The sequence below is a fragment of the Hemitrygon akajei genome, unplaced genomic scaffold (assembly GCF_048418815.1).
Source record: "Hemitrygon akajei unplaced genomic scaffold, sHemAka1.3 Scf000094, whole genome shotgun sequence".
NCBI classification, from domain to species: Eukaryota; Metazoa; Chordata; class Chondrichthyes; order Myliobatiformes; family Dasyatidae; genus Hemitrygon; species Hemitrygon akajei.
In genome coordinates this window covers 1669071-1695520 of record NW_027331980.1, presented here as the reverse complement: position 1 = coordinate 1695520, position 26450 = coordinate 1669071, and the positions used below count along the sequence as shown (strand labels likewise).

Here is a 26450-nt window from a genome sequence, read left to right as displayed (position 1 = left end):
AGAGCATAGCTCCTCCCAGTGAGGGCACAGAACAATACAAAACTCTAGAACAACAGCAGGCTTTATTAAAGCACAACCCTGATGGCGCAGGGCTGGGCAATACCAGTATTGCACTATAACACTGACATAAAAACATCGTCAGCACTGTATTGTATGATCACAGGCCTTTATAATACCAAGAACCATTCTGTAGCGACACATACCTATATATTTACAACAGCTGGCTCCTGAGTAAGGTCAGAGGTCATTGCAATAGGCGGCAACATGCTGTAAGTAAATTTGATTTTGCAACAGCTTGTCACGTACTGCAAGCCTACAGATCGTTAGAACAGATGGCAAGGTGCTGTAAGGATACAGATCTTTACAACTGCAGGCCGCATGCTGGAAGGAAATAGACTTTCACAACAACCTGCATAGACCTGCAGTTGTGTACAAAAAGACCGGCATAGCGACGGAAATATACTGGAAAGACAGAGATTCTTATTACACATCGACACCTAACTGGCTTGTGCTGAGTGATCAAAGTCCTGGGCAATCCATGAGATGAACATAAATTTAAATGTAATGTAATACCCTAGATCATATACTTTTTTACTGTGATGTTATTCTGTATTTATTTTTGTGCTGTTCTCTACAAGCTTGTTTGGGTTACTCTTGGAGATAAGAGATAGGAGAATTGTGTGCCATCCAATCAGGATGCGGCGATGGATGGTAGGATTTTCTGGTGAGGAACACTAAGGTTGGGCTTGGGGCTTTCGTTATGTTGTTGATGAGAGAAGAGGTCGTAGTACTAGGCATGGATCGGGGTTGTGATTCGACAAACCCCTGAGAAAGATCAAAGCTGTTTTGGCGATGGGGTAACCGTGAGTAGCAACTTGTACGCAGCAGACCGCACATGAAACACACGTGTTTCGGTCCTCCGTCAATGTGTAATTCATCTGGTTGTCTCTGTGAGAGGTTAAATCTAAACAAACTACACAGAGCTTCGTAGTCGCCCTCGATTATTACGTAAAATAACAATTAATATTGATATTATCATTAATCTTTTGCTTGGCTTTGCACAGTTTGTTGTGTTATACATATTGACTGTTTTGACCGTCCTGTTACTGCCGTCCTTCATGGATTTTATTTTGTTTCTTGGATGCCCGCGGGAAAGTAATTCTCATTGCCGTACCTGATATATATATGTAGATATGATGTAATGCAAATTTTATTTTCTGCTTTCAACTTTGAACCAATTGGGCCGCAGACTATTTTCCGTGCTGAACGACTCAAAACGTTTGCGTTGCAAAACAAGGAAGAGTGGCCTGTTAAACAACGGAAAGTGAATATAATCCAGTCCGGAATGATCAATCCGATATTCCCAAATCTAGAATAGTGTTAAACGCACGTTACTGAGTTCCCCGGCAGATGTACGCTTAAGAACGACAATGTAAAATGCCGTTTCAATATAGAGACCAACAACGTTTCTGAATGGCCCCGATGTCATTCTGTCCAAACAACTGCCACGGCTGAGAAGGTGACACAGACACTCTTCACCGAGGCCTCTTTCTCATCAAACTCCACAGCCCGAATCCCATGTCATGTGAACCGTTGTTCTGCTGTCTGTTGTGACTAAAACTACATCTTTATCTTAATCGCGTATTTCTAAACAGACCACGCTTTGATCGCTGCAGTAAAATGACAGTGATTGCATTATAAAAACAGCAAGTGAAAAACAGAAGTGGGATTCGAACCCACGCCTCCAGGTGGAGAACAGAACACTCGCGTTTACTTGGAAGCGACTTTCCCGCCTTAAGTCTGGTGGCTTAGACCACTCGGCCTCCCTGACAGTCCTGCAGTACCCTCTTCACATCGGTGATAAACAACTTTATTTCGGAATGGACTAAGTGACTGCTTTGTTGCGAGGGTATACATACAAACACACACTACATCCTGGGATTTCAAATGAATATGGACGTGATGCATTTTCTCAGGTTGCCGAGCATATGCGGAATAAATGTAAGGAGACATCTGTGGAGGCCGGGTTATTTGATAAGGTAGAAATTGATAGATACTTGATTAATCGGGGCACGAGAAGACCAGATTAGGCTGAGAGAGATCGGAGCAGACTCGATGATCCAACTGGCTTAGAGCTTTTTTCGTATATGTTACGGTCTTATTGTCTAAAACAGAGCTAGACTGGAAGGGTCAGTTGGGAGACAACCCGACAGGACGCGTCTGATCACAGAGTGTCAGCAGAGGATGGAAACCGGAGGGATTCTGCGAAAGGTATTTGCCGGGGAGGGAGTTGAGTGATGATTGCAGAACGCAGCAGAAATTGGACAAGGGGCATGGATAGCGAGGGTGGCACTTCACATTGGTTCAGAGCGGAACAAGTTTCAGGCTTGAGCGCGGCACGGGGTCATTTGTTCTCTCATGTAGCTGCATCCACTAGTTAAAGTGGAGACGGGTGCATACTTAAATGATGGAGGAGCTGGGGTCGATGGTGTCCGGCATATGAGAGGAGCTGAGACATGGGAGGATTAACCACGGTCATGCAGATTGCCAGCGCTAATTTTAGGGGCCGTTTGGCCTCCTGTACTTTTCTCTGCTGCGACTACCGGAACAACCACAGGGTCGGTCCATTGCAGTTCGCAGGCAGCCTGTGTGCTCCGCGTCCCTCACTGTGTTAACGAGATGGGTGGACAATCAATCTCCCAGAACTGCTACTCCTCCCTGAACTCTCAGTGATCAGCCATCCGACGGTCCACCCATTCCTCAGGGCATATATGTCAAACTCAAGGCCCGCGGGCCAAATCCGGCCCGCGGTGGAATTATCTTTGGCCCGCGAGATAATATCTAATTACTATTAAAGCTGGCCCCAGTAATCGAAGCGCCTATGGCGTGTGATATGGCTAATGCTGAGTTTATTCAGGTACCAGGTTTTCAGGGTTTTTAGTCTTTATTCGGCAGTCTTCTTCATCAGAAACGGAATTTGTAAAGTGATACACTTTGTAGTTATAGCAGAGACTGAGACACATGAGAGCAGGCTGAAAAAACGGAGGCAACGAAAGCTGCGTTCGAACGCGTCTGACTGATCCGGCCCGCATGAAGCTGCATTTTGCTCAATCCGGCCCATGACCTAAAATGAGTTTGACACCCCTGCCTCAGGGGGCCACTGCGCAGGATCGGAAAGGCTACCGAAAGTTGCGGTCTCAGCTAAATTGATGTCGGACATTGTCCTCTCCAGCTCCAAAGGTATCTTCGACAGCCGATGATCAGATATAGGGCATCGATCACTAAGTATCCCCATCGCCCAGGACACGCTCTCTTCTCATTGCTACCGTCAAGAGGGAGTTAACGGTGCCTGAGCACCCACATTCAACAGTTCAGAAAAAGTTTCTTACCCTCCGCCATCAAATTTCTGAATAGAAAATGAGCCCATATATACGCTCACATAATTTCCCTCCCTTTATGAACTATGTATACATTGAAAAATACGTAATTAATATTAATATATATTTCTCAATGTTATTTATTCTTTTATAACTTTGTATTTTCTGTCTCAGTGCCATAAGACAACAAATGTCTAGATATGCGCCAGTGATATTAAACCTGATTCTGACATCCCCACCGTCAAACACACGGCGCTCCCTCCCGGGACCCTCGGTCATAAGACTCTCCGAACTCATCCACATCCCCCGCCCCCCCATCACCCCCACAGTCACGCCCAGCCAGAGCTCCCTTCTCAGATCTGTTACTGATTACGTCTCCGAGCCCCTCGTCCCCCCCAATCCTTTCTCTCTAAACAATTATCACCCCGTCCGACAGCAACATCACCTCCAACGGTATCCACACCACGCCCCTCCCTGGCCCCTCATCGAATGTCCCCTCTCCACACGCTGATTCTTAATATCACTGTTCTCTGATCCTCACACCTCCCATTCCAGATGTCACTGTCTCTCTGCAAGATACCGTTATGGGTTTGGTGCTTCGCCCCGAGTAGATTGACAGCCGTGCGAAAGGATGGAGGTGGTTAAGAGGGGGAATGTTGTGGGTATGGAGTCTGTCCAGTGATAGCTGGTAAGTCTGGCATTACCCCACGGACAGGTTATCCTCCTGCGCTCTGACTATCCGAGCCATCAACTCAGACCTATCTAACCTCACGGCAAGTGATACCAATATGGTGGGAGAGACCATTTGGGCTGTAGGCCCACGTTAGTAATGAGACTGCTCGCATTTTCCCTGACGGTGTACCGCTCCGGTTCCACACGACCCTCCCCGCACCCCAGGCGGCGTCACTATCAGCTGCCAGTTTTCCACAGAGTGGCTCAGTGTTGGAAGGGAAGAGGGGTGAGCTGTTAGTGTGGGTGTGTCAGCATGCTGTTTTCACTGCCCAAGGAGCTGGTTATTCCCGGTGGGGCTGAATGTACCTTCCGAATGAACAGTCGGATTTGACAGCAGCGAGCGTTTGACAAGAGATGCAGACCAAGTTAATGCAAACAGCGTTGGCTTTATTGATTCATGCAGTTAATTTGGGAAATGGTTATAGGACCGCGGGACGGATGTCAGAGTGGTCAGTAGTCAGCTCCGAGAGGGAGATGCCACATGCCGTGGAAAAAGAAATATTAGAACCCCTGCTACCATCAGAGTACACGAGAGTGTTTACAGTTACATCAACACAGGAAGTGGATCATATCAAACATCCGCCGGCTGTTCTGCCCAGTATTTACACAGCTCTGGTGCCGTAAACCCGTGCGGTCCGACAAAAGTGGCCCGTGTCTCTTGACTTTCCGCCGTACACTCGCATAAAAGACACAGACATCCACTCGAACCTCAAACGTCAGTCTGGGATTCCTCGCTGTTTTTGACGTGTTCTCTATCCTACTGTTACGCCCGGAATGAAAGAGATCCTAGGAAACGTCCAATCTGTCTGGTAATCGTGACAAATCGAACCAGGCCGACAAGGTAATATCATTTCTGGGCCACATCGCATTACAAAGTTCAGATAGTTCTGGGACGTTGGCAACTGTGGCCCAATTAAGCCACTCTGCGGCCCCTGTGAGAGTAGGTGATGATCCCACACGGGTTGGTCACGGGTATTCGATGTCTGGCATTACCCCACGGGTGAACAGGCCAGTGCTGAGATTACTGAGTGGCGGTGTTGGGAGTGAATTAACAGTGGAGAGCATGTAGAAAGTGGTGTTTAACAGGAAGCAAGCGGAGGATCCAAAGCGTCCTCGTTGGCCTCACTGGGCGGGGCAGTAGAATCCGCCGGTGGAAACGAACCATATCTCATCACTGAAAGATATAACAGAGAGTTGAGGAAAATGTTCCTGAGTGTGGAAGAGCAGTCTCTTTACTGAAAGTATTGTTCTCTTCATCATTAAACCGGTCCCACTACAAAGAAAAAAAAACAGCGGCGTCACAGAAGCAACGGGTGACTTATTGCTAGAATTTTCTAAGCTAGAAACTCCCGTGTCTGTAGTCTGACTTCCTACGCTCATGGGATTCTTTGTTTCCGCCCTCACAAGCAAAATCACATCCCTTCAATATTGTAGTGACCACAGGTGTACACAACCCTGCAGGTGAAGTCTAAACAACATGATGAACAGTTGTAAGTTGACCTCCCAACTCTGGGTGCCAATGATTTTACAGCTGCAGGGCAACGGGTCAGACATCTTCACCATCTCTCTGTCTGTGTCTCCAATCCCATCGATCCACCTACATTTATCCGGAGGGATCCATTGTATGTCACCTTTCAGCTATCTTACAATTTGGGACCGTGTCAGACCTCTTGTTTATCTGTTCAAAACACCTGATCAAATTTATGGAACGTGATTTTCCTTCTACAAAGACACCCTGGCTATGCCTAATCACTCCAACCTTTCCAAATAGAGGTGGATCCTGTATCCCAAAACCCGCTTCAGTAACTACTTCGCCTCATGTACTGGAGGGAAATCTTGCAGACAGGTTTGATAAAGGTGGCGGGGAACGGAAACATAATTCGGGAGGGGAATGGGATATGTCAGAGGAAAAAAACAGTGGCATTGTGAGGAAGGAGAGGCGGTGAACCTACAGACAGTAGGTTGGATTGTACTGCGCCTATTTTAATGCGAGAAGTGTGGGAACAAGGGAGCTGTATTTCGAGAGCAGCTCAGTACATGGAACTACGGAGTTATGGCCGTAACTGAGGCTTTGTTGTTACAAGGGCAGGAATCGCTTCTGGATGTTCCAGTGTTTCTATGTTTCAAACGGGACTGGGGGAAAAGTGCAAGAGTCGGATAATCTCACAGCAGCACAAATATAGGAGTCGTGATCGGATCATTCAGTGAGTCAATGTGGATGGAGGCTGAATCCGGAAGAGTAGATATGCTATTGGAAGTATGAAGTAGACGGACCAGTTAAATAGCCAAATAACGACCGAGGAACAATTCAGGAGATTGATTTCGGAAATATGTAAGCATAAAGACGTTTATTATTGTGGCATTAACTTCCCTTATATTGATTGGAACCTCTTTCGAGAAAAAGGTTTAGATTGGCAGAATCTGGTCGAGGAACCCGTAAATGGTTTCTGACTCATTAGTGGCTGTGTATCAGAAGGAAACGCCATATTAGACCAATGAACCAGGTCACCTGCCATATTTCCCGATGCGATACTGCCAGTCCTCCTATCACAGACGGTGAACACAACTCCTATTCTTTACCCTGGCATTGAATGACGATAGGAAGAGATGGTATTATAAATCAGTTGATTGGTGGGAGAGCGAATTATGATGCTTTTAGTCAGGAAGTTGGAAACGTAAATTGGGAAGAGATATACACAGGGTAATGCACAACTGAACTGTGGAATTTTTTTTTAAGGAAGAGCTAGCATGTTCTTCTGGATAGGTTTGTCCCATTGAAACAAGGTCGGCGCTGGTAGAGTAAAGGAGTCATGGTTGATAAGAGATAGTCCAGAGAGAGGAAGAAGCAGACTTAAGATTTAGGAAGCAGGGATCAGAGAGGTTTCAAATGAACTACAAGTTAGCCAGGCAGGAGCTTAGAAACCCAAAGGCCATTTACACCTATGTGAAGATCAGACGGATGACTGCGTAGGACCGATCAGGAAAAACAGAGGAAATATGCGCCTGAGGTCGGCCCAGGTAGTGAAGGTCCTTAATGTATATTTTCTTTCAGTGTTCACAATTGAGAGGGAATTTTTCAAATGTGAGCATGATGTAGAAGAGGCTGATATGCTTGAACATATCAATGTTTAGAAAGAGGATGAGCTGAAATTTTCGAGAACATTCCTATTGCCGGAGGGGATGTATCCCAGTTTTCTACAGGAAGGGACGGAAGATACTGCTGCGCCTTTGGTAATGACCTGTCTGTGTCATCTGGCTATTGCAATAGTATCAGAGGATTGGACGTTGCCAGCTGTTATTCGTTTGGGCAAGGTAAGAAACAGGGAAAACGCTGGGAATTACAGACCAGTAGGTCCAACGTACGTGCGATCAAACTGTTGGAGGATATATTTCGACAGTACTTCTGGACAGTTGATGAACGATAGTCTGATCATGGCTGTGAGAGGGGCAGGACATGTCTCAGGAACGGAATCAAGTTCTTAATTGTTATACAAAGCATACTGATGAAGATTTTAGGAAAACTTTCTGAGCTATGGGCGGCAGACAAACGTGGCTACTGTAGATACAACTAGCTTACCCACAGAAAACAGTGTGTGGTAACAGGTGGAGGGTATTTCGCTTGGAGGTCCGTGACCAGTGGTGTTCCGCAGAAATCTGTTCGGGAAGCGGGTGATTAGGCTGTTCCGTTTCCAGATGACATTTCGGGATAGTGTGGATTGTGATGCAGTTTACAGCAGGGCAATGAGGAATGCAAAGTTGGGCTGAGAATTGGCAACTCTACGCTCGATGCGGAAAAGTGTGATGTGATACACTTTGCAAAGACGAATTTGAATGCAAATGACAGGTTCATTATCAGTGTGCAAGAACAGAGTCATCTTTAGTTTCACGCTCATAGACTCATCACAGTTGACACGCAAGTTGAACAGGTTGTTATGAAACTGTATGAGATGTTTGCCTCAGTCGTCGAGGGGTTGAGTTCAAAGCCGCGAGTAATGTTGCCGCTCATTTAAACTTGGGATATTGTGCTCAATTCTGGTCGCCTCATTACAGGAAGTATGTAACAGCTTTCGAAGCTGAAAAACTGAGATTTACCAGTATGCTGCCGAGACTAGAGGGATATTCATATGAGGATAGGTTTAGCGAGCTGTGGCTTTTCCTTTTAGAGCGAAGTGGGTGAAAGGCGACTGCATAGGGTTGTACAAGATAAACGGCATAGGTCATGTGGATGGCAAAAGACATTTTTCCCAGTGTGGAAATAGCTATCAGGAGATAGAATTTTAAAGTATTTAGACGGAGGTATAGGGGCTGCCTGGCGTATGTATTTGCACATAATGGTGGGTGTGTAGAACGCGGTGTCAGGAGTCCGGTAAGAGACACATCTATCAGGTACATTTAAGAAACGCTTAGACACATGGATATTAGAAAAAAAAAGGCCGGCTCTGTAGGAATGAAGGTCTTGAATCGGCAACAATCAAGGATAAAGGGCGAACATAGAAGTCTAGTGTTCTATATTTTCTGTTCCTGACCGACCGTCAGCGGGAGAACCCACCTGACACCGCAGCGTCTCTGATTCATTAACTGACCCGATCACAGTCACAACATTCCCCTGCACTTACCCTTGCGACAAATGTCCGAACTCCACTGACTTCCTAATCGTGGTTGTAGAAAAAACAAATAAAGAATTAGAGACCGTACATCAACCAGTTAACTGTGACCAGCTCTTCCCTTATCACTGCCACCCGACGCCTGAACCCTTCCAAAGATGCTCAGCGGCAGCACCGGGATACCAGCCCACCTTCCCTCTGGACACACTGAGCCCTTAGAAGTGAACATCAAATACAACAAACCCACCAAATTCCTTCCCTCTATTGATGCCTGAACCGGAGAGTTCTCTGGAACACTGACCGAGCTTCTCCCTCGGGACACACAGTGTAGCCTTTCGCACCGTTTCACCGCTTGGAGGAGCAGTGTGATAAGCGATCCTTCTATCTGACAGCGCCAGAGCTTTCCCACCATTCCGTAGGGATGGACACCCAACCGATTCTGCAGCGGCTCTGGTTCATTTACCGTCCCGCTCGCACACAGAACATTCCACATCCATTTACACTCTTTTACCTAAAGCTACAGACTGTTTCAAGGATAAGATGAAGGTATAAAATTAGCGAGAGACTCTCAGCTCAACGATAGATGTAGTTTTGAAGAATGAGCTGGAAAGTCATGGACCATTGAACGGCCTGGTTAGAGTAGCTGGAGAGAGGACGTTTCCTATGGGGAATTGGGGATTGGACCAGAGTGCGTAGCCTAAGAGAGGATGAAGAATTCCTTTCGCTGGAACATAGAAGATAGAATAGTACAGAACAGTGCAGGCCCTTCGGCCGCAATGTTGTTGTCGACTCTTAAAACCTGCCTCCCATATAACCCCCACCTTAATAGAACATGCTGTAGTACAGCACAGCACATGAGGATCAGAAGATGCTGGATTTGAAGAATTCATTGCCATGGATGTGGAGGCCATGTTTGTGATTTTATTTAAGGTGGAGTTTGATCGGCTTTTGATTCGTAAAGGTAACAGAGATTAAAACAGGAGAAATGAGGCGAGCGGGATAACAAATGAGGCAAGATAACATGGTGGAGAGTCTCGATGGGCCAAATGGTTCAATACTTCTCCCACATCTCTTTATCTTATCGAAAACTAATTATAAATCGTCCGCGTACCGCTACCCGCTGATGAGATTTTTGAGTATTTATTGAGGGTGAAACTTTGGAGTATCTTGTGATAAAACAGTCTCAGGCCAGCAGTGATTTGTACAGGGGAGATCTTGACTGAGAAATCTGTCCGGAAAATTTGAAAAGCTTAAGAATTTATTACAGGGCTCTGTGATCGAACAGCATTCAGCCATTCACTTTTAGAGACGAGGACAGTCGTTCAAACGGTCCCTTCCCTTTGAAAGAGCAGCGTGAGGAGATGGGGTTCACCACGGGAGAGATTCCACCCCTCTGTCAGCGTGAGCACCCTAATGATACATTGCCTCTGATTTATTTATCGCCTCGCTCACAGAGACAATCTTCCTCATGCATTTACTCGCCAATTCCGAGCCTTTGGCCGCTGATTGTTTTTTGGCGCCAGAATCTGAAGAAGCTTCAGTCGTGTGCAGCGAGGTAAACCCAGAGACATGGTTCACTGCTCGCTCAGCAGGACGTACACAATGCCGCCTCGCACAACACGGGGATTCATGGTGCCTTCATGCGAGGTGTTGTCTTTAGATGGGACAGTGATAATAGTCTGAATCTGACAGTGCATGAAGTGACTTTGCAGGAAGGTGGGACAAAGATGCTGACTAACTGTGTCTGGACATCCAAAACGGGACACTACATGGTGGCTCTGCTTTATGCTCTCCGTTGTCTCGGAGCACCAGCAATGAAATTCAGATCTTTTGCCCGGGAGAGGGATTGGGAGAGGGAACAGTGGTTGTTGGTTAACCTGGGTGAAATCTCGTGTTTCACTTTCCAGTACTGTATCTGCATGGGGTTAAGATATTTGCTATTGGTGACGTGGTGAGAGTGATGGATTCACCCTCGGAGTAAGTGTTCCTCACACCACGGGAGTGGGGTTGTCCTGTGTGGAGGCATGCTGCTGTCATTGGATATTGGGAAACTGTGGGTTCTGATGAGGAAGCTGTACATATGATATGTTAGCTCCGGAAACATAGCGAAATCTTGCGAGCTGTCCCAGTACATTCTGGGAAAGCCCGTTGGCCACTGATCGTAGAAAAACCTAAATAAACGTGTCGCTGTATGACCTACTTGAAGAAGGAATACACGAAGAAGTAGGAATTGTTGACATGGACATTCTGCGCAGTGAGCGTGCGGTTGAAATCACCTACGTCGGAAAAGCGAAACAGACGGCTTTTCCTGGCGAACACATCCATCTTTGGTAAACGAGTGACGAACACCTGAGAGATGCAAACAGCGTAATATGGCAACAGGGAAATTCCGATTCACCAGCCCCCCGCTTTTCACCCTGTTCTTCCATTCAATCAGTTGTCAACTCATATCTGAGATCACTTTGCAGTTCCACTCACCGCCCAGATTCCGGACCCGCGATACTTCCCCCTACACCTCCTCTCCCTTCAGTATCCCGGAACAGAAACAATCGGTTAGAAACGCACCCACCATGACTCACTGTATCTACCTCAGGTTCAGATTCAGACACACTGATTTATCACACTTCCTCGCCTTTTTTCAGACCGGCCTGTCGTTTCCTCAGAGAATACCTGCATATTTGTCAGGCATAATTTCCCGTTAAGATAATCATGCTATGTTCGTCCTTTTGCACCGTGTGCATTTAAGTAACCCCAAACTCTTCCTTCATATTGGACAGCAAAAGCGTCTTGAGGTGCCGAATTCCATACCCTCCTGGAAAACATTGACATTATTCGGTGCTGACAGATCTCTGGGACTTAATCTCAAACACCTGAACCACCTCCAGTTTTCCCTCCTGGTCAAGTACTTGTGTCTGATTTCAGATGCTGATAAGAAGCTACATTCAGACGATTCTGCAGGACTCCTTCCTGAACACCTGCCTCTCTAGAGATTGAGGGGGATGGGGGTCAGACACAATACAATGTATTGTCCGCTTTCAGCTGGTACTCACTCGTGGGTCGGTTGCTGTTGGAGGATTGTCCCAGAGCTCTTGGGGAAGCATGAAGTAGATTGCAGCCCTTCCATGCTCGGTGAATGAAACGAGAACTTGTCCAGTCCATTGGATCTCCATCCCTAAAAGTGTTGTAGAATATTATAATCCTTAATACATGTCTTTGGAAACACTAATATACTAAAGCGTTAGTTTCAATACAAACCCTACATTCCGCGGTGTTGTAACTACATTACAAGCTATTTTAAGATCAATCTGAATCTTCACTCCCACACAGAATTCCATATGCTAATCAAGGAGTTTCTTAAGTGATCTATTGTGCCTGCCTCTGACACCACCCCGGGCAACATACCACACACGTTCTCAATAACCATGTCAATTTCTGCTGCAGGTTTAATGGATCTCTGGTGCGGATCCCAGATTTCCTTCTACAATCTAACTTCACTCTTGTCGGGGTTGAACAACACCTACTCTTTATTAGCCTACCGCCACATCCTGTCTCTGTCCTGCTGCAGCCTACAGCAATACTCCACATTATCTCCAAGTCAGCAAAGCTTCTTGTCATCTGTAAGCTTAATATTCCAATTTACACTGCCTCATCCAGTTCATTCTGAGTCATGGAGTCATCGAGTTATAGAAGAGAACAGCACAGAAACAGGCCATTCGGCCTATCTGCTCCATGCTGAACGAGTTAAAGTGCCCGATTCCTTCGGTCACCATCCCAAACCCTTCATACTCCCCCATCTATGTTAGTATCCAAACTTCGCTTAAACTTTGAAGACGAGCTCGCATGCACCAATATTTGCTGCCAGGTCTTTAAACGTTGCCACAACTTTTGAGTTAAGACGGATCCCCTCAAACTTTTCACCTTTCACTCTTAACCTCTGCTTGCATTCCCACCTAGCCTCAGTGGAAAACGCCTGAATGGTTCAACCTATCTATACCCATCATAATTATTAAACCTCTGTGAAATTTCCTCTAAATATTCTGTATTCCAGAAAGTAAAGTCCTAACCAATTCAATATTCTCTTATAGCTAAGGTCCTTAAGACCCAGGAATTCCCGATAAAAATTCTTCTGTTCTCTTGCAAACTTTTTATTTCTCAGTTTTGGCAACTTAACCATAACTTCGCATCTCCTTTACTCAATATTTTTATTTAGGACTAATCTACAAACATCTTTTATTACGACCCAATCAACCTGTGACGTTATTTTCAGTCAATTATGGACCTGTATTCCCAGATGCCTTTGCTCTGCCGCACTCCTCAGTGCCCTGTCTTTCACTGTTTAAGATCTACCATGGCTGGTCCGACCGAAGTTGCAAATCTCGCACTTGACTGAATTAAGTTCCATCTGCGGTTTTAAGCACAATTTCCAGCTCGCCCAAACCCCGCTGCAGGCCATGACAGTATTCCTCACTGTCGACTACATTCCCGATCTTAGTGCGGTCCCTGAATTTTACTAATCGAGTTAACCACATTATCATTCAGATCCCTTAGATAGATGGCAAACAACAACGGAAACGGCATCAATCCCTACGGCTCTCTACTAGTCACAGGTCTCCAGCCAGAGAGGCAACAATGTACTTCGCTGCTCCGCAAAGCCAGTGTCTAATTCAAATTACTACCTAATCTTGAATGCATCAAAACTTCTTGTCCAAACGCCCACGCGGGACCTTCTCAACTGGAATACTGAAATCCATGTATACAATGTCCATAGCCTTGCTTTCATCAACTTTAGTGGCAACGGCCTCAATAATGTATAGGCAGGAAGCTAAGCTGATTAATCCTCATCCATGTTAAAAGAGATACTTATGTATCCATTTGATTAGAATACCTTCAACTAATTTTGCCACTATTAGTACCCGGGTGACCGCCCGATAGTTTCCTGCTTCATGATTACAGCAACAACATTACCTATACTCCAGTCCTCTGATGCATCACATACTGCTGACTATCACTTTTAACACGCCGGTGATGTTTCCACTTGCATCCCTAAGTTGCGACAGGGCAACAAACACGTCCTCCTCTGTGAAGATGTTGCCGCTTTGCCTCTGTGCTATAGACTCTGTAGCGGTCTACTGACTAAATACAGATGAAAAAGAAAAATCATTTATGACCTCCCCACTTCTTTTGACTAAACACATGGAATACCATTCAGTTTTTCCAGAGGAATAATTTTTGTCCTTTGCAATGCTTTTGTTCTTAACATATATGTACTATCCCCGATCATTCCCCTTGTCTTTTGGGGAAAACTCATGCCTTCCTTTGGCGCTCCTAATTCCTTTTTATGTGTTCCATTGCATTAGGGTTACTCCATAAATACATATGTTGTTCCTACCTGCTTATACGTGATACACATCTCCAGTTCTCCACATCTCTAGATAACCACGGTTTTCTACACTTGTAATTTTTACCTTTTACATACAAGCATTGTACTCTCATAACGACAATTTTCAAAGCCTCCAACTTAACAAATACATAAGTGTCTGAAACAGCCTGTCCCAGTTGACAGACGACAGATTCTTTCTGATACCATCAAAATTGGGCGTACTCCTACCTTCCGAATTTTGCTGTTTGAAATAGCGGTACAGCGGTATCGTTTCAGCTCCGTGAAAGAACACCTGGCTGATGTGTATTCCAACCCAGACCGATTCATTGTAACGGCGGAACTGTTGACAGAGGATGGAGTTCTTACTGTACGGATTTGTAAGAGGGGTTCGGTGATGTGCGTTTCAGAGTTGAGGAGGAAGTCCTGCTTACGGCGAGGCGAAACGATATGAGCATAGCAACATACAGAATGTCATGACCCTGAGCAGCTTAAGGGCTTAAAGTAGCAGAAGTTCCTCTGAACAGATACACTCAGTAATGCGCACATATATCAATAGTTCCTTCGTGGTCCGAAGGTACCCTGGCAGGGTGGCAGCGTATTTGAACAACCAACGTAGGGTTTTATAGCACTCGCAAATGGGTTCAATTCCCCGCCGTCCACATCATCATTCTCGGCTGTAAAGAATTTTCCGTTCTCCCCGTGATTGCATGGGTTTCCTCCGGGTGCTCTGGTATCCTCCCATATTACAAGGACGTATTGGTCATGGAGAGTCATTGGTGGGAAGATACGTTGGCACCCGAAGTGTGCCAATCCTGGCGAACTACCGCAGCACATCCTCAGACTGTGTTGGGCGCAAATGACAACGACGGATTTCCTGTCTGTAACAAGGTAGCTGTGACAAATCAAACATAGAACAGGGAACATAGAGAAGTAGAGGAACAGGCCCTTCGGCCTACAACACTGTGCCGAGTCAATTAAAATCGTAATCAACTGGCTAACTAAAATATGTCCCTCTCTCTTCACGTTGTCCATACTCTAACATTTTCCTTCAGGTGTCTATCTAAATGCCTGGGAAAAAATCTCTAATGTAACTGTTTCCACTAAAATGAAAAGGTTGAAAGGGATACTGTATTAAAAAAGTCTCGCAGCTCTTGGGCTGTATTCCCTGCAGTTCAGGAGAATGAAGGGGGATCTCCTAGAAACATTTAGGATGTTAAAATGCCTGAACAGAGTAGATTTGGCAAAGTTATTTCCCGTGGTAGAGGGTTCGAAGACAATTTGCTCCGACTTCAGAATTGAAGATCGTCCTTTTAAAACTGAAATGCGGAGGAATTACTTTAGTCATAGGGTGGTAAATCTGTAGAGTAGCTTGCCACAAGCGGCTTTGGAGGCAAAGTCATTGGGTGTATTTAAGGCAGAGATAAATACGTTCCTGATTAGTCAGCGCATCAAAGGGTATAGGGTGAAAGCAGGGGAGTGGGGATGAAGGGAAGAATTGGATCAGCCCACGTTTGAATGGCGGAGCAGTCTATATGGGCCTAATGGCGTATTTCTACCGCTATATTTTATGGCCTTATGGTCTAACAACACAGGTCGCACGCTCGAAGCATTCAGCGCACTTGGGGTGAAAAACCTTGTCCGTAAAATCCCATGGAGACATAGGGAAGTACAACACAAACCCGTCAGCACATCTAATCCATGCAGTGACCAGTTGAACTGTTACTGCAGTCGATCTGCACCGAGACCAAAGACTTACATACCTCATCATCCATGTAATGATCTAATCTTCGCTTAAACGATCAAATCTAGTTCGCATGCCTCACTTGTGCGGGTCGCTCATTACACACTCTCATGATCTTCTGAGTGAAGAGGTATTTCCTCATGTTCCTTTTAAACTTTTCAACTTTCACACTGGACCCAGGATGCTGGTTTTAGTCCCACTCAACCCCAGTGGAAAAAGTACTCCACTCGTAAAATTGTAAACATCGTTCAAAACCACTCTCAATCTTTTAAGAAATACTGCTGAAACTTTTTACAATATTTCCTTGTAATGCAGATGTTCTGGTCGCGGCAATATCTTTGTAAATTTTCACTGTAATGTTTCAATCTTAATTACATCTTTCCTTTATGAAGGTGACCACAACAGCTGACAATACTCTAGATTTGGGCTTAAACAACGTCTGAAACATGTTCAACTAAACATCTCATCTCCAGCACTCAATACATTGATTAATGAAGGCCAACATGCTGAACGAGTTTTCTACGACCGTATCTGCACATGACGACATTTCAACGAACTATGGACCGTATTCCAGATCACTTTGCTCTACCACATTCTTCAGTGTCCTGACGTGTGTTTAGTCCTGCCAAAGTGTAAAGCCTCGAACTTGTCTGCATTATGTTCTACCTGCCATATTTTAGGCGATTTTGCCAGCTGGTACATATCCCACTGGAAGCCAAGACAGTCTTCCCCGCTGTCCATTACACCCCCAGACTTGGTGTCATCGATATTTTGCTGATCCAGTTAACCACATTATCATCGGTCGCGCTGATATAGATGAAAGAAAACAACAAAGAACACAGCACAGTCTATAACACATCGATACTCCCCGGCCCCAGTCTGAGAGACAACCAACTACAGCCTCTACCTGGTTTCTCCCACAACGCCTTGCCTTCATCCATTTATTTTCCAGATAACTTCCTCAAAAAACTCTAAAAAATGGTTAGAAATAAGCTACCACTCACGAGCCCATGCCGATGGTACTTAATTAGTCAACGTCTATCCAAATACTTCTACATCAGGTCCCTTAGAATAATCTCCAGTAACGTTTCCTCAACTGATGTCAGAAATTCCGGCCTATAATTTCGTGCTTTATGCTTGAAGCCTTAGAAACAGCGGAATAACATTGGTTATCCTCTCATCCTCTGGTATATCTCCAATTGCAAAGGATGTTTGAAATGTTTCTGCTCAGGCGCAAGCAATATCTGAGTTGGCTGCCTGTGGCGTCCGAGACAACACATTGTTAGGTCCTGGGTATTATTCCAGTCTGGTAAGCCTCAGGATATGACGTTTCTGCCGCTTGGCTTCACTTCCAAAGAATCCGTGTGCAAATCTTTAGGAAAAACAAATGCATAAAAAGGTACTTAAGATCTCCCCCGTCTGTTTTGGCTCTACACGTGGATTCTAATCTTCCAGGCAGGCAAATTTGGGTCCTTGGCAATCCCTTTGTTCTTAACATTTCTGTATAATTGCTTAGGGTTCACCATTCCTACTCGTTATGCCTTCGTTTAGCCCTCCTGAATCCTTTCTCAAGAGTTATCTAGCAATTCCTGTACCCCATAATCACCTCATTGGTTCTTACCTGGCTATACTTGTGACGTACCTTTTTTTTCTTTTTCTTAATCAAGGCTTCAATAACTTTTGAAAACCAAGTTTCTCTACACCTGTTATTCTTACCTATTATTCTGACATACGCATAGAAGTTTTGTAGTCTCAGCATGTTGTATTTGAAGCCCTTCCACCGACAGACAAAAAAAAAACCTCACAATTGACGGCCTCCTGCATACTTTTTATTATTACCGCCTCTCACGTGAAACACGTCAGCGTTACTTCTAAAACTTTTCAACCAATAATGACTTCGCTCAGCTACCGCTCCTGCAACGAAAGCATTCCGAATGCGCGCAAATTCCTACTAGAACACGGACCCACTAATTCAATAAACGTCCTGGTAAAGCTTCTTCGTACTCTCTCCAAATGACACATCTTTCTTATAGTCCTTAATTTACTCTTCACCCTCCCTCCCTGGGTGAAGTGGGGCCATGGTGGGTAGTCAGCTGGCTGCTGTTCTCAAGCTGCGTCTGACTCCCCGGTGCTGACGGATAAGCAATTCCAGGGTTCAAAACCAATGACGGAGGAGCGGAGACAATTCGTCCCTACGGCCTGAGGAATAATGGCGTGGATGGGAATCTGCACGTAGCGGTGTCGGGTAATTAGAGGCTCAAGTGTCAACAGTGAACAATGACCTGTGACAGGGAGGGTCTCGGGAGAACGGATGTGGCTGAAGGAGAGACGGGACGTCCGGTGGAAGGAGGAGGAGAAAAGTAATAGTCAGCGATCACAATACCTGATAATCCGCAGTGGTACAGAGGACATCATATCTCCAGCAAGGACTGGAAGCAAAAACACAATGAGAGAATCAGAAACTCAATAGACAATTCAAACAAGCATCCCACACTTTCCACAAAACAGTGGATTCTTTGATGTGTGCCATCAGAAGAGAAGGGCTCTCAGATCAAATGCGACAGTGTAACAAGTTACGACATTGAGAGAGCCGTGCGTTAAACATGGGGGATGTTATCTGGTGGGAGGCTGGTTTGCAGAAGGACGCCGTGTTGGAGAGGGGAGCGCGATTGTATATTGTTAAAGGAGCTCGGTTCGAGGCTCTCATATGGTATGTTGCCGAATGTCTACGGTTACTAATTTGACTCGGTACAAATGTTTTTATTCCGAGTAGCAAACACGAGGAAATCTGCAGGTGCTGGAAATTCAAGCAACACACACAAAATGCTGGTGGGACGCAACAGGACAGACAGCATCTATAGGGAGAAGAGCTGTCGATGTTTCGGGCCGAGACCCTTCTTCAGGACCAACTGAAAGGAAAGATAGTAAGAGATTTGAAAGTAGGAGGGGGAGGGGAAAATGCGAAATGATAGATGAAGACCGGAGGCGGTGGGGTGAAGCTGAGAGACAGACGGGTGATTGGCAAAAGAACTAGAGCTAGAGAAGGGAAAGGATCATGGGACGGGAGGTCTAGGGAGGAAGAAAGGGGGAGGGGAGCACCAGAGAGAGATGCAGAACAGGCAGAGAGAAAAGAAAACTAAATATATCAAGGATGGGGTAAAACGGGGAGGGGCATTAACGGAAGTCAGAAAAGTCGATGTTCATGCCATCAGGTTGGAGGCTACCCAGCCGGTATATAAGGTGTTGTTCCTCCAACCTGAGTGTGGCTTTATCATGACAGTGGAGGAGGCCATGGATAGATATATCAGAATGGGAATGGGGGGTGGAATTAAGATGTGTGGCCTCTGTCATATCCTCCTTTCTCTGGCGGACGGAGCGTAGGTTCTCCCATTTCCCGCACATCTGCCCTCACCCCATCCGCCCACCACAGCACTCAGGATGGGGTTCCCCTTGTCCTCACCTACCACCCCACCAACCTCCGGATCCAACGTATAATTCTCCGTAGTTTCCGCGACCTCCGACGGGATCCCACTACCAAGCACATATTCACCCCCCCCCCTTCTGCTTTTCGCAGGGATCTCTCCCTACGCGACTTCCTTGTTCATTCATTCCCCCCATCCTTTCCCACGGAACTCCCTCCTGGCACTTATCCTTACAAGCGGAACAAGTGCTACACCTGCCCTTACACTTCCTCCCTCGCCACCATTCAGGGCCCCAGACAGTCTTTCAAGGTGAGGCGACACTTCACCTGTGAGTCGGCTGGTGTGGTATACTGCGTCCGGTTCTCCCGGTGTGGCCTTTTATATATCGGTGAGACCCGACGTAGACTGGGAGACCGTTTCGCTGAACACCTACGCTCGGTAAGCCAGAAAAGGCAGGATCTCCCAGTGGCCACACATTTTAATTCCACGTCCCATTCCCATTCTGATATGTCTATCCATGGCCTCCTCTACTGTCAAGATGAAGCCACACTCAGGTTGTAGGAACAACCTTATATACTGGATGGGTAGCCTCCATCCTGATGTCATGAACATTGACTTATTTAACTTCCGTTAATGCGCCTCCCCTTCTTACCCCATCGCTGTTATATTTAGTTTATCTCTCTCTCTCTCTCTCTCTCTCTCTCTCTCACCCCCCCATCAATCTGCCTGTTCTCCGTCTCCCTTTGGTGCTCCCCTCCCCTTTATTTCTCTCTAAGCTTCCCGTCCCGTGAACCTTTCTCTTCCCTAGCTCTGTATCCCTTTTACCAATCACCCGTCTGGCTCTCAGATTCACCCCACCCCCTCAGGTCTTCTCTTATTATATCGCATTTTCCCCTCCCCCTCCTACTTTTAAATCTCTCACTATTTTTCCTTTCAGTTAGTCCTGACGAAGGGTCTCGGCCCGAAACGTCGACAGTGCTTCTCACTATAGATGCTGCCTTGCCTGCTGTGTTCCACCAGCATTTTGTGTCTTGTTTAATCTGAGTACTCAGTTGTCATTCTTTCCCCAGTTTCCGTGCAGGGAGAACCAGGATTTTAGCGATGTGGATTGGCGAGGCGGAGATTGTGAAAGGAAGCAGGTTTGGGAAGGGAGGCTGGTCCAGGAAAACTGATGGAAGGTGGGAGGCGAGGCAGGCAGTGCCTGGTCGGAGGCAGCACTGGGCACTGAGGCAGCACTGGGCAGTGAGGCAGCACTGGGCAGTGATACAAGGCATCGGGATAGAGCGGCAGATGTGGCGGAATGGCGGAAGGAAAGGAATTTGGCTCACGTCTCACCCTTTGCTCAAGCCTTCCACGCTGACCAGCGAGGCGACAAGCAGAAGCACAGGCAGCATGGTTACCCTGTGGGGAACAGAAACAGTCACTATCCAGTATTTGCCATTCACAGGGTTATACAACAAAGTGTCCATCGGCCCGGCAAGGCAATTCTGGTATCATTATATTGTATTGCTTTGTATGGTATTGTAGTGTATTGTATTGATAAAGATTTCGTAAATTGACTATAATGCCACAATTTTAGTTGGTTCACCTCGACTGAGGATGCAGTGCCAGAGTATCTCTATCCAACCACTATCCATCCCACTCCGCCATAACGCAGTCTAGTTTGCATCCTCGCCACCAGCAGAGCGAGCCCTAGTTGTTTCCGGTCACTTTACTATCCTGGTGAGCCTCTCAACCCGCCTCTTAAATCTATATTAGTTCATATTGAAACATGGGATAACGCTCCCACTGTGTGAACTATCCATACCCTCCATTGCTTAGAACACATCAGGTAGACTCCTCCGCACCAGGAAAATACAGAAAGCCTGCAGAGTTTCTGTTAGAGAGATGCGGAAGGAGGAAATGCGAGAGAATAAGCGGGAGAGGAAAAGTGATTAAGTGGAAGTGGACGAACGCGGTAAGAAAGGTGTAAGAGCGGGTTGAGGGTACGACTGGTCGGACACAAGGAGAGAGTTTGGTGCAGAGTGTAAAAATAAGCTTTGCAGTGTACCTCGTACAAGAGATAAACCAATTCAGTCAAATCTCAACCGAGCAGAGATATTTCATTTCTAAAGCGTCTTCCCACCTTCTCAGCTGCCCTGACCAACTTACGTTTCTCTCCTTCCTCAGTTCTAATAAAGTGTACTTCATCTGACGTCTCTCCCCTTCTTCCCCCGACAGCTCCTGTCTGCCCTAAATATTTATTTACTGCAACTTACAATTTTTCAGTCTCAGGCTGTGCAGTTGGAACAGAAGCAGAAATTGTACCGAATATGTCAACGATGATACACTTCATTATGAGATTGATTGTCAATGACATCGCCGGATGATGGAGCAGGTCCCTGAGACAAAACATCTGAGTCAGGGAAAACATCCTGCTGAGACTTTGCCCATTGGTGCGTGTCTATCTATCTATCTATCTATCTATCTATCTATCTATCCATCTATCTGTCTATTTCACTATCTATGGATCTATCTATCTGTAAGGTGTTTCTTCTTTTATGTTGCTGCTAAGGCTAATAAAATATCTTCTTTGTTATGATAGAAGTAAAAATGCTTTTTCCCCAGATTATTCCCAGATCGGGAATAACGTCACTGTTTGTACCTAGATTGTTTTTTTTTTGTGACTGCAGGAAGGGTTGGCGAGTTATTTAGAAGTCATGAGGACATGACTAAATTTGGTGGGGGGGGGGGTGGAGTGTAAGAGCTTTCTTCTTTTATGTTGTTGCTAAGCCTAATAAAGTGGCTTCTTTTTTATGTTAAAAGTAAAAATGTTTCTTTGTTATGTTAACTGCTGAGAGTGCTTTCTCTCACAGCTTGTTTGGTTTATAATTACTGATATTGAGATTTGTATTAATTTGTTAACCAATTGGGATAGATGTTATTCTTTCTTGTTGGTCTGTAAGCGGGCTTTAGGAGAGAGACGCGATGCTGTAAGCTCGGAGACAGAACGGACCCCGGGCAGGAGTCCGAGGTTCAGGGTCTTCGGCGAGGAGAGGAGACGAGGAGAGATTCGTGTGGAACATCTGGTCGACCACCGTTGTCGGACCCAGGCGGCGGATCGAGTAGGTCGGAGGAGATCGAACAGTGGCAAGAAGACTTCGTTAACTCAGCTCCAGCGGTTGTGCACGAAGTGTTTGGACTTTGATAAGTTTGGAACCTTTTACTTTTCCTTTAAAATTGTATCTGTATTAAGTACATAGTTCCAATAAGATCTATAATGTGTAATCATTTAATCGCATATGGTGTACTGTCTGTTATTTTGCGCGGTGGGCACATTGCACAGCGTCTACACAAGCAGATTACACAGTTCGGCGGGGCTGAAGGCGGCTCCACCTAGACGGAAGGGAGTTGAGCGAGCCTGAGACTTACCAGGGGGCTACATATCTATCTATCTATCTATCTATCTATCTAATTTATCTATCTATCTATACTAATGTACTTATTGCTAACTTTCTGTCTTTGCACTGTATTGCAGACACTGTATGTCAGCGATAGTAAATATGATCCCGAATTCTCAAACGAGAGAAAATCTGCAGAAGCCGGAAATCAGAGCGAAACACAAAAATGCTGGAGGAACGTAATAGACCAGAAAACATGAAAACATCTATGAAAAAAAACATATACAGTTGACGTTTCGGCCGAAAACCTTCGACAGTACTGGATTGAAAAAAAGCTGCGGAGCAGTATTACAAGGTGGGTGTGTGTGGGGTGTGAGGAAAAGAGAGGGGGGTAGAGCGAGAGGGGGAGAGAGAGAGAGAGAGAGAGAGAGAGAGAGAGAGAGAGAGAGAGAGAGAGAGAGAGAGAGAGAGAGAGAGAGAGAGAGAGAGGGATAGAGAGAGAGAGGGATAGAGAGAGAGAGAGAGAGAGAGAGAGAGAGAGAGAGAGAGAGAGAGAGAGAGAGGAAACATCAGGTGATAGGTGAAGCCTGCAGGGGGAGTGTTGAGTTTGTTTGGTGAAACAGACAGACGGCCATGGAAGATAAATAAAAATGGGGGAGGAATACGAGGGAGGCGATGGGCGGGAAAGGAGATAGGGTGAGGGGGGGGGAGGGGGAATGGGAAATGGTGAAAAGGGAGGGGGCGTGGGGCATTACACGAAGATTGAGACATCTCTTTTCGTGCCGTCAGGTTGCACCTATACCAACGAAATATAAGGTGTTGTTCCTTTAAACTAAGCGTAACCCCATGACGACAACGGAAGAGGCCATATATGGAGAAATCGGAATGGAAATACGAATCGGAATTAAAATCGGTGGCCAGTGAGCGATTCCGCTTGTTCTAGTGGATGGATTGTCAATTTTCTAAACGTCCAGTAATGCCCTCCAACCACACCTCCCCCCAACTTTCTATTTCCCATCTCTTTACCCTCTTTCACTATATCTCCTTGACTGCCCATCGCTTCCCTCTGGTGCTTATCCACTTTTTTCTTCTTCTATGGTCTTCTGTCTCTTTCACCTTCCAAGCTATTTACTTCATCATCCCCTCCCCGCCCCCAGCTCCTGGTTTCACTAAACACCTGGTGTTTCGCACTCCCACCCGGTGCCTTTTAAATCTACTTCTCAACTGTTAATTTTCTGCAGTCCTGCCGAAGTGTTTCGCCCGAAATTACGACTGTGCTTCTTCTTTCAGAGATGCTGCTTGGCCTGCTAAGATCCTCAAGCATTTTTTTGTGATTCTGATTCTGATTCTCCACAGATCAGAGACCAGTTTCCACCATGTTTAATCTTAAATTAAAGCTGTCCACAACACAGCGGGTACATCAGCAAAAACAACGCGCAAAATTGGACGCTTCTGTAGTCAACCTGCCCGGGAAAAAGTACCAGCTATAGACTGGATCAGCGACTGTTCCCATAAGGTGATCTTTAGTCTCTGGGTATGGTGGTACAGCTCCACAAACTGGGCATCACCACCAACAAATCTTTTTCCGTTTAATAATGACTCTGTCTTCTGCAGCAAAGTAGATACCCTTATAGGAATCCACATGATTTTCCATTGCCACCTTCCCACACACTCATTCAGTCACAACATATCCCCTTTCATCATCCCACGCCCTGCCCTTCGCTCATACCTTCACTCTGGCGACTGTTGTCGGAAACGTTGTTAATAGGAACAGTGTCACCCCTCAGTTCATGGACTGACGTCGCTGGGACCTGAGCACCACTGACCATGATTTCTCTCTTCTCATAGATGACAGAGATGCATGTAGACCAATTGTTCGTTTTGTAATTATTAACCGACCGCCGAGTTTAACCTCGCCAACATCTCCTGATTTGTCTGACACAGATTCCCTTTGTATGGGATGAAGACGATATAGGAGGGTAGAGATCGAGGTGGATACATGTACTTTAGCAGAAACGGACGGCTGGGGGCAGGGTATTGGATAATGGGGACACAGGCAGAGGGAAGAATGACGCACAGAGAGAGAGACAAAGAGAAAGAAATGATATTGTAAGACCGATACCGGAGGAACTGGGAGATAAAAGAGCCATAACAGAGATAGAGAGGTAGGAGATGGTGAGACTGAGAGAGAGAGAGAGAGAGAGAGAGAGAGAGAGAGAGAGAGAGAGAGAGAGAGAGAGAGAGAGAGAGAGAGAGAGAGAGAGAGAGAGAGAAGGAGAGGGGAGAGGGAGAGAGAGGGGGGAGGGAGGGAGAGAGAGAGAGAGAGCAAGAGCGAGAATGATATGTACAGAATAATTACTTGCCTCTCTCATCCAGTGACGACAGTTCCACTGCAGAGACGCCTGGTGCTTTGGCTGACAGTGTACCGTGCTGTTCTGATTCTGTGCTTGTCCACAGCCTGTATATATGGAGAGATGACACGGGCTGTTGCTATAGAGAACAGCCAATGCAGGAGAAGAAAAACAACTCGTGATTTTAAGTTCTTCAACCGCAAATGTTACATCATCTTGTGCAAACCGAAGTTCATTATTTGACTCGGAAACCAATTCAATATCACAAACATTAGTCGGTCCAGACATCTGAATCCAGCTCCTACTTTGCCTACTGGGACGTCAGTATCTGAGACAGCTCACGGTTCTCCAGATGAACCTGAAACACTTATGCAAACGAGGAAAGGCATCTGTATCGTTAAAGTCCCAGTTTGATCACCATCGCATTTCCGCGGTGACAGGGAGCTGCACCTACCTGTTCTGTTGTCTATCTTATCCAAGTTAATGTGTATTATCGGGGTAGGTTGGGCTGCGATAGAACTGTCAATCCCCAGGTCAAAATCAGTGGCATCAGGTCCTGCGACTGACCTCAGGTAAACATCCCTCCATATAGGAATCCCTCCTGCAGAACTGTGTTGTCATGTAGTATCACGATAAGTAAAAGCAAAGAGTCGGCAAACAATGAAGCCAAAGTTAGTGGGAAGATAGAGGATTGGGAAGAGTTTAAAAACTTGCAGAATGAAACTAGGAAGGTCATTAGTGCGGAGAGGCTGGCGACTAATCACAACGAAGATTCTGAAAGATATTTTGAAAGAATGATTGACATTTTATTTTGGTCACTACAAAAAAAAAACAAAAAAAAACATCAGTCTCAACGATGGTTTCACAGAACAACAAAAACGTAGATATTCTTTAAAACAGACCAAAAGGGTGAAGGCTGAAGCTACAGCTTATTACGCCTATCCCTCTTCCTTATACAAAAACATATTTGGCATCAATCTTCATAACAAAAGAAAAAAATCATTATCTTTAACACAAAATTCCAATTCCGAGTATCATTTGTTTACATTACTCCCATTCATTTTAAATCATGTATTTTATATGTGTTCATTAAATTATTTTTAAATATTTTAAACTTGTGAAGTGTGGTACATGCTTTTTTTTAAAAAATTCACACTACAACTGTTCCATAGCTTCACCCCTCTGACTGAAATACAATGAATTTTTTACATTTGTTCTTATCCCTTGTTTTTGAAATATACATGTTCCTCTCAAATCATGTTGCTTTTCTCTCATTTTAATCAACCTTTCGATATTATGTGGTAATTGACCATTTTTACTTTATTTATTATTTTGAAATCTACGAAATCTCTGAATGTTAAAGTGTTTAGTTGAATAAATAGTGGATTGTTTGGCTCATAATAACTTGTCTTACTTACAATTCGTATGGACTTCTTTTGAAGTAGAAAATTTGAGTTTCAATT

The 26450-nt window shown here is 45.4% G+C and overlaps 1 protein-coding gene across 2 annotated transcripts; it reads right to left on the bottom strand.

Annotated features, from left to right (window-relative positions):
* Positions 1-5031: 5031 nt before the first annotated feature.
* Positions 5032-25194, bottom strand: LOC140722947 (uncharacterized). 2 transcript variants are annotated; one of them, XM_073037575.1, is made up of 8 exons: positions 25000-25194; positions 20592-20657; positions 18218-18263; positions 14322-14433; positions 11764-11885; positions 10914-11062; positions 8726-8758; positions 5032-5382 (listed from the first exon to the last, which is right to left on the bottom strand). In XM_073037575.1, the coding sequence occupies exons 2-8, from the start codon at positions 20648-20650 to the stop codon at positions 5232-5234; spliced, it is 672 nt and encodes a 223-aa protein (XP_072893676.1). In that variant the 5' UTR covers positions 20651-20657; positions 25000-25194; the 3' UTR covers positions 5032-5231. The 2 variants fall into 2 exon arrangements, with proteins under 2 accessions (XP_072893676.1, XP_072893677.1); XM_073037576.1 differs by having other exon boundaries at positions 5032-5283; positions 25000-25192.
* Between the last annotated feature and the right edge of the window lie 1256 nt (positions 25195-26450).

What these genes read in the sequence shown, in the direction of transcription:
- LOC140722947 (XM_073037575.1), bottom strand. Translation starts at nt 20,650, where the DNA reads ATGCTGCCTGTGCTTCTGCTTGTCGCCTCGCTGGTCAGCGTGGAAGGC. An exon ending in GTGGAAGGCTTGAGCAAAGG is followed by an intron (nt 18,264 to 20,591) that starts GTGAGACGTGAG and finishes TTTTGCTTCCAG; the next exon opens with TCCTTGCTGGAGATATGATG. An exon ending in TTCGGACATTTGTCGCAAGG is followed by an intron (nt 5,383 to 8,725) that starts GTAAGTGCAGGG and finishes TTTTCTTTGTAG; the next exon opens with TGGGACCGGTTTAATGATGA.